At 45.1% G+C, this 9013-nt stretch overlaps 1 protein-coding gene across 1 annotated transcript in view; it reads right to left on the bottom strand.

Moving 5' to 3' along the window:
• The window catches only part of slc1a7b (solute carrier family 1 member 7b), a 32675-nt gene extending 24800 nt beyond the window's left edge, over positions 1-7875 (bottom strand). The window contains exon 1 of the mRNA XM_014123319.3: positions 7661-7875. Coding sequence (XP_013978794.2) covers positions 7661-7872 — 212 coding nt within the window. The 5' untranslated portion in view covers positions 7873-7875. The remainder of the gene's footprint in view (positions 1-7660) is intronic.
• Between the last annotated feature and the right edge of the window lie 1138 nt (positions 7876-9013).

Here is a 9013-nt window from a genome sequence, read left to right as displayed (position 1 = left end):
CTGCAGAGATAGCCATCAGAGTTCTGTCTTACTATCCAGGTCTGTGCCCAAACAATTTGAGCTTCTACTTTTAAAAATCCACCTTCCCAGAAACAAGTCTCTCACCGTTGCCGCTTGCTATAGACCACCTTCTGCCCCAGGTGTGCCCTGGACACCATATGTGAATTAATTTCCCCCCATCTATCTTCAGAGCTCGTGCTGTTAGGTGACCTAAACTGGGACATCCTTAACACCCCGGCCATCCTACAATGTAAGCTTGATGCCCTCAATCTCACACAAATTATCAAGGAACCTACCAGGTACAAACCCAAATCCATAAACACAGGCACCCTCATAGATATCATCCTAACCAACCTGCCATACAAATACATCTCTGCTGTCTTCACCCAGGATCTCAGCGATAACTGCCTCATTGCTTGCGTCCGTAATGGGTCTGCGGTCAAACAACCACCCCTCATCACTGTCAAACGCTCCATAAAACACTTCTGCGAGCAGGCCTTTCTAAGCGACCTGGCCCGGGTATCCTGGAAGGATATTGACCTCATTCCGTCAGTAGAAGATGCCTGGTTATTCTTTAAAAGTGCTTTCCTCACAATCTTAAATAAGCGTGCCCCATTCAAAAAATGTAGGACCACTCCAGATCTGACTGCCTTTGACCAGCACAAAAACATCCTGTGGCGTACTGCATTAGCATCGAATAGCCCCCGTGCTATGCAACTTTTCAGGGAAGTAAGGAACCAATATACACAGGCAGTTAGGAAAGCAAAGGCTAGCATTTTCAAACAGAAATTTGCATCCTGCAGCACAAACTCCAAAAAGTTCTGGGACACTGTAAAGTCCATGGAGAATAAGAGCACCTTCTCCCAGCTGCCCACTGCACCGAGGATAGGAAACACTGTCACCACCGATAAATCCACAATAATTGAGAATTTCAATAAGCATTTTTCTACGGCTGGCCATGCTTTCCACCTGGCCACCCCTACCCTGGTCAACAGCCCTGCACCCCCCACAGCAACTTGCCCAAGCCTCCCCCAATTCTCCTCCACTCAAATCCAGATAGCTGATGTTCTGAAAGACCTGTAAAATCTGGACCCCTACAAATCAGCAGGGCTAGACAATCCGGACCCTCTCATCTAAAATTATCAGCCGAAATTGTTGCAACCCGTATTAATAGCCTGTTCAACCTCTCTTTTGATTTGTCTGAGATCCCCAAAGATTGGAAAGCTGCCACGGTCATCCCCCTCTTCAAAGGGGGAGACACTCTAGACACAAACTGCTACAGACCTATATATATCCTCCCCTGCCTTTCCAAGGTCTTCGAAAGCCGAGTTAACAAACAGATCACCAACCATTTAGAATCCCACCACACCTTCTCCGCTATGCAATCTGGTTTCTGAGCTGGTCATGGGTGCACCTCAGCCGTGCTCAAGGTTCTAAACGATATCATAACCTCCATTGATAAGAAACAATACTGTGCAACTGTATTCATAGACCTGGCCAAGGCTTTCGACTCTGTCAATCACCACATTCTTATCGGCAGACTCAACAGCCTTGGTTTCTCAAATGACTGCCTTGCCTGGTTCACCAACTACTTCTCAGACAGAGTTCAGTGTGTCAAATCTGTTGTCCGGACCTCTGGCAGTCTCTGTGGGGGTGCCACAAGGTTAAATTCTCAGGTTGACTCTTTTCTCTGTATACATCAATGATGTCGCTCTTGCTGCGGTGATTCTCTGATCCACCTCTACGCAGACGATACCATTCTGTATACTTCTGGCCCTTCTTTGGACACTGTGTTAACTAACGTCCAGACGAGTTGCAATACCATACAACTCTCCTTCCGTGGGCTCCAACCGCTCTTAAATGCAAGTAAAACTAAATGCATGCTCTTCAACCAATCGATACCAGCATCTGCCCGCCCGTCCAACATCACTACTCTGGACGGTTCTGACTTAGAATATGTGGACAACTACAAATACCTAGGTGTCTGGTTAGACTGTAAACTCTCCGTCCAGACTCACATTAAGCATCTCCAATCCAAAATTAAATCTAGAATCGGCTTCCTATTTCGCAACAAAGCATCCTTCACTCATGCTGCCAAACATACCCTCATAAAACTGACTATCCTACCGATCCTTGACTTCGGCGATGTCATTTACAAAATAGCCTCCAACACTCTACTCAGCAAATTGGATGCAGTCTATCACAGTGCCATCCATTTTGTCAGAAAAGCCCCATATACTACCCACCACTGCGACCTGAATGCTCTCGTTGGCTAGCCCTTGCTTCATATTCGTCGCCAAACCCACTGGCTCCAGGTCATCTATAAGTCTTTACTAGGTAAAGCCCCACCTTATCTCAGCTCACTGGTCACCATAGCAGCACCCACCCATAGCATGCGCTCAGGCAGGTATATTTCACTGGTCACCCCCAAAGCCAATTCCTCCTTTGACCGCCTTTCCTTCCAGTTCTCTGCTGCCACTGACTGGAACGAACTGCAAAAATCACTGAAGCTGTAGACTCATATCTCCCTCACTAACTTTAAGAACCAGCTGTCAGAGCAGCTCACAGATCACTGCACCTGTACATAGCCCATCTGTAAATAACCCATTTAACTACCTCATCCCCATACTGTTATTTTTGTTTTGCTCCTTTGCACCCCAGTATCTCTATTTGTTCATTCATCTTCTGCACATCTATCACTCCAGTGTTTAATTGCTAAATTGTAATTATTTCGCCACTATGGCCTATTTATTGCCTTACCTCCCTTATCTTACCTCATTTGCACACACTGTATATATACTTTTTTCTATTGTGTTATTGACTGTATGTTTGTTTATTCCATGTGTAACTCTGTATTGTTGTTTGTGTCGCACTGCTTTGCTTTATCTTGGCCAGGTCGCAGTTGTAAATGAGAACTTGTTCTCAACTAGCCTACCTGGTTAAATAAAGGTGAAATAAAAAAAAAAGGCAAATCTGACCATAACTCTATCCTCCTGATTTCTGTTTACAAGCAAACACTAAAGCAGGAAGTACCAGTGACTCGCTCAATACGGAAGTGGTCAGATGACGCAGATGCAAAGCTACAGGGCTGTTTTGCTAGCACAGACTGGATTCTTCCCGATTGCATTGAGGAGAGCAAGAGCGGGACTCTAACCCGGACGCTTATAAGGAATCCCGCTATGCCCTCCGACGAACCATCAAACAGGCAAAGCATCAATACAGGACGAAGATCGAATTGTACTACACCGGCTCCGATGCTCGTCGGATCTGTCAGGGCTTGCAAACTATTGTGGACTACATAGGGAATCACAGCTGCGAGCTGCCAGTGACACAAGCCTACCAGACGAGCTAAATTACTTCTATGCCTGCTTCGAGGCAAGCAACACTGAAGCATGCATGAGATCACCAGCTTTTCCGGATGACTGTGTGATCACGCTCTCCATAGCTGGCAAATTACTTTACTGACATTTTCAACCTCTTCCTGAACGAGTCTGTAATGCCAACATGTTTCAGGCAGACCACCATAGTCCCTGTGCCCAAGAAAACCAAGGTAACCTGCCTAAATAGCTACCGACCCGTAGCACTCACGTCTGTAGCCATGAAGTGCTTTGAAAGGCTGGTCATGGGTCACATCAGCACCATCAACCCGGAAACCCTAGACCCACTCAAATTTGTATACTGCCCCAACAGATCCACAGATGATGCAATCTCTATTGCACTCCACACTGCCCTTTTCCACCTTGACAAAAGGAGCACCTACGTGAGAATGCTGTTCATTGACTACAGCTCAGCGTTCAACACCATTGTGCCTTCAAACCTCATCACTAAGCTAAGGACCCTGGGACTAAACACCTCCCTCTGCAACTGGATCTTGGACTTCCTTACGGGCCACCACCAGGTGGTAAGAGTAGGCAACAACAGATCTGCCACACTGATCCTCAACGTGGGGGCCCCTCAGGGGTGCATGCTCAGTCCCCTCCTGTACTCCCTGTTCACCCATGACTGCATGGCCAAGCACCACTCCAACACCATCATTAAGTTTGCTGACAACACAACAGTTGTAGGCCTGATCACCGACAACGATAGGGAAGAGGTCAGAACCCTAGCAGTGTGGTGCCAGGATAACAACCTCTGTGATTGTGGACTACAGAAAAAGGAGGGCCAAGCACGCCCCCATTCTCATTGAAGGGCTGCAGTGGAGGAGGTTGAGAGCTTCAAGTTCCTTGGTGTCCACATCATTAGCAAACTATCATGGTCCAAGCACACCAAGACAGTCGTGAAGAGGGCACGACAAAAACTATTCCCCCTCAGGAGATTGAAAAGATTTGACATGGATCCTCAGATCCTCAAAAAGTTCTACAGCTGCACCACCGAGAGCATCCTGACTGGTTGCATCACTGCCTGGTATGACAACTGCTCGGCTTCCGACGGGAAGGCACTACAGAGGGTAATGCGTACGGCCCAGTACATCACTGGGGCCAACCTTACTTTCATCCAGGACCTCTATTCCAGGTGGTGTCAGAGGAAGGCCCTAAGACTCCAGCCACCCTAGTCATAGACTGCTCTCTGTGCTACCGCACGGCAAGCATTACCGGAGCGCCAAGTCTAGGTCCAAAAGGCTTCTTAACTGCTTCTACCCCCATGCCATAAGACTCCTGAACAGCTAATCAAACGACTACCCAGGCTTTTTGCATTGACCCCTCCACCCCACCCCACCCCCATTTTTACACTGCTGCTACTCTCTGTTTATTATTTATGCACAGTCACTTTACCTCTATCTACATGTACATATTACCTCAATTACCTTGATTAACCTGTGCCCCTGCTCATTGACTCTGTACTGGTACCCCTGTATATAGCCTCGCTACTGTTATTTTATTGTTGCTCTTTAATTATTTTTTACTTCAGTTAATTTTAGCAAATACTTTCTCAACACTTATTTTTCTTAAAACTGCATTGTTGGTTAAGGGATTGTAAGTAAGCATTTCACTGTAAGGTCTACACCTGTTGTATTTGCCGCATGTGACAAATACAATTTGAGTTGATGTGACAAATCTCATTAAAACTCCTCAATAAACCCAGGAGACCCAAACAGACCGATTTCTATTTCTGAGCTGTGTGGTGGTGTGGTAATATAATGAGTCAGAGTCTTAAGTAATTTAACACTTAGCTTAAGTGTGTACCTCCAGCTGCTGCTCAGCTGCTCCCCACTGACACCATGTACTGTAACCCTGACCCATCAGGCTAGTCATCTACTTTTTTCCTCCCTCAAGGTTCACCCAAAAAGCCACTTAGTCTCTCAGATATACACTCCCCTACGCATTTATTTGGACAGTGAAGCTAAAACGTTTAATACTCCAACATTTTGGATTTGAGATCAAATGTTTTATACTGTATGAGGCGACAGTACAGAATGTCTCCTTTTATTTGAGGGTATTTTCATACGTATCCGTCTTACTTTTTTGAGTGAGAAAGTTACAGAGGCATAAAGGTCATACCCTCCCCCTCAAAGTGCTAACCTCCCCTGTTATTGGTAATGCACTATAAACTAATTTGACACCTTCAACAGTGGTGGAAAAAGTACCCAATTGTCATACTTGAGTAAAAGTAAAGATACCTTAATAGAAAATGACTCAAGTAAAAGTGAAAGTCACTCAGTAAAATCCTACTTGAGTAAAAGTCTAAAAGTATTTGGTTTTAAATATATTTAAGTATCAAAGGTAAATGTTATTGCAAAAGTAAAAGTATAAATCATTTCAAATTCCTTATATTAAGTTAACCAGACGGCATAATTTTCTTGTTTTTTAAATTTACGGATAGCTAGGGGCACGCTCCAACACTCCAAGACATAATTTACAAACGAAGCATGTGTTTAGTGAGTCCGCCAGATCAGAGACTGTAGGGATGATCAGGTATGTTATCTTGATAAGTGTGTGAATTTGGCAATTTTCCTGTCCTGCTAAGCATTCAAAATGTAACGACTTCTTTTGGGTGTCAGGGAAAATGTATGGAGTATAAAGTACATCATTTTCTTTAGGAATGTAGTGAAGTAAAAGTAAAAGTTGTCAAAAATATAAATTGTAAAGTACATATACCCCAAAAAACTACTTAAGAAGTTTAAGAAGTATTTTCAAGTATTTTTACTTAAGTTCTTTACACCACTGCCTTCAAATGGGGGACTAGATGCATAAAGTGCTTTAATTTCTAAACAGTAAAACAGATACGCATGAAAATACCCTCAAATAAAAGGTGACATTCTGTGTTGTTGATATCATATCCAAAATGCTGGAGTATAGAGCCAAACTAAACGTTTTACCTTCACTGTCCAAATAAATACATAGGGGAGTGTAGCACTAATTGTGTTAGTGCTGTGTATGCGGTTTCTCTAACACCATGACATAATGATCACATCCCAAATGGCACCCTATTCCCTTTATAGTGCACTACTTTTGACCAGGGCCCATAGGGCACTATTTTGGGAATAGGGTGCCATTTGGGACAAATACAATGACACTGCTGGGATGTATCTAGAGAGAGGTATGTCTCCAGTGGAGAGTAGGCTGTTACGGGTACACGCTAGGCTACTTCACTGTGCAGCATTGACGTTAGTGACTTCAATTTGTCTTTAGCAGAGAGCAGTTCAAATGAAGTCTCTCTCGGTTTGAACAGTGTAAACGGCCAAAGGCAACATGACCAAATACCACAACATGCTCTAAGAGCCCTGTAATGCATCACAATGTACAAGCTGTGGAGTCTGCCCCATCAAAACATTTATTTTGAGAGAGACCCATCTATCCAGCTGAAGATGAGCATTTGGGCCCATCACTTTAACTGTTATCATTTCACTGAAGTACTTTCAAGATACAAGTGTATGGCTGGCTGACTCTAACAAGTCCACACACATTTAGAGGAGAAAGAAGCAGAAAAACCAAATAAAAATGTAATACTCAAGGTGGTAGCCTCTGAACCATGGGTGAGCCCCAAATGGCACCCTATTCCCTATATAGTGCACTACCTTTAACTACATCCCTATGGGCCCTGGTCAAAAGTAGTGCACTATTAAGGGAATAGGGTGCCATGTCTTTAATATTCCACAGACAGAGATAGCCTAGCTGTTGAGATATATCATTAATCTCATCTGCGATTCAATCACTAGGTTCAGTTCTGAACGTGAGAATATGTAGTACAGTGAATCAACACCATCTTGTGGGGTCCTGGCCCATCGTCTCTATCCGTAGTGTTAATAAGGTTGGCTGGTGATAGTATGTACATGTACTGTATGAGCATGTTCAGCAGCAGACCTGGGTTAAAATACTATTTCAAATATTTCAAATTCTCAGGCCAGCGCACATGATTGCTCGCTAGTACAGTACAAATTACTCTATTTACTTTCTACACGTTTTCTTCAGGTGAACATCCAAATGAAGTGCATTGGTCTACACAGACTTAACGTGTGAATGAGTAAGTGCTAAAGGGTGGGTGGTGAGTGGGTGGGTGGGTGCGTGGAGGGTGAGTGTGTGGTGAGTGGGTGGTAGGTGGGTGGTGAGTGGGTGGATAGGTGGTGTGTGTGTGTGTGTGTGTGTGTGTGTGTGTGTGTGTGTGTGTGGGTTGGTGTGTGGGTGGGTTTGTGTGTGGGTGGAGAGCGGGTGGGCCATCTTACCGGATGAGGTCAAGCAGGGCGTCGGCAGAGCTCATGATGGCCTTGCCGCTGTCCTCGGAGTCCTCCTTCTGGGCTGCTCCTCCAGGGTGGATGACGGAGACCATGATGATGCCCACCACCACTGCTACAAAGGTGGTCCACAGGTAGTAAGACACGGTGATAAGGCCCAGTCTGCTGGAACACTTAGCATCCAGGGCTGCTAGCCCTGACATCAGACTGGAGAAAGGGAGGGGGGAGAAGAGAGAGAAAGAGAGAGAGAAGCAGGGGGAGCGAGAAGGGGGAGAGAGAGAAAGGGGGGAGGAGAGAGAGAGGGAGAGAAAGAGGGGGGGAAGAGAAAGAGAGAGAGAGGAGGAGAAAGTGAGAGAGGGGGAGGAGAGAGGATGAGAGAGAGAAGGAGAGAGGAGATAGAAGTGGGAGAGACAAAGAGGGGGAGGAGAGAGGGAGAGAGGGAGGAGGGAAGAGAGAGAGATGGGTGAGATAGAGAGAGAGGGGAAGAGAGAAAGAGAGTTAGGGAGTAAGAGGGAAGGAGAGAAAGCAGGGGGAGGAGAGAGGATGAGAGAGGGGGAGAGAGAGAGGGGTGGAAGAGGGAGTGAGAGAGAGAGGGGAGAGAGAGAGAGAGAGAGAGAGAGAGGGGGAGGAGAGAGTGGATGAAAGAAAGAGAGAGAGAGAGTGGATGAGAGAAAGATAGAGGGAGAGAGAGAGAGAGAGAGGGGGAGGGGGAGGGGGAGAGATGGGGGGAGAGAGTGGTTGAGAGAGAGAAAGAGAGAGGGAGAGACAGAGACACACACACACACACACTGATTAGGCTTGAGGCAGGTCTTCTGCGTTAAGTGACATTTGTCAATACTTGACAGGTCTTTATGACGTATTCCACTTCAGGTCCAAATATTGCATTCATTATATAGTGATAATTGACAGAGACAGTGACACCATTTTTACAACAATCTATCCATCTTTCAAAGTTCATAAATATATTATAAGCTAACAGTACCTATGATCACAGTATGTCTTTGACAGATTGAAGACAATGTGATCCTTTAAAATGCTACAGTTATTGCAGAACATCTGGATACTACACAGCAACAACATGGATGTTGCTTGCAAATTCCGACTTAAATTAACACTTTCTTAGAGTTGATGCCGTTACACTTTTTTTGTTTTAGGGAGGGGGGACGTTAACATTGTAGTTTGTAAAGCCGTATTTGCATATTTCCCAGCACGCCATTCAACTAAATGTGAGAGACACCCACCCAATGACTGTGTTTGTTAGTGACATGGTTGTTGCATTCAGTAACTTCTAGTCCAGAAACCTTCACCAAGTGACTGTCAAAGTGAAAGTGTTCTCTCAGCGCA

Source organism: Salmo salar, chromosome 10, assembly GCF_965601325.2.
Source record: "Salmo salar chromosome 10, fSalSal1, whole genome shotgun sequence".
NCBI classification, from domain to species: Eukaryota; Metazoa; Chordata; class Actinopteri; order Salmoniformes; family Salmonidae; genus Salmo; species Salmo salar.
The sequence above is the reverse complement of the archived record's forward strand: the minus strand, read 5'-3'. Positions and strand labels throughout refer to the sequence as shown.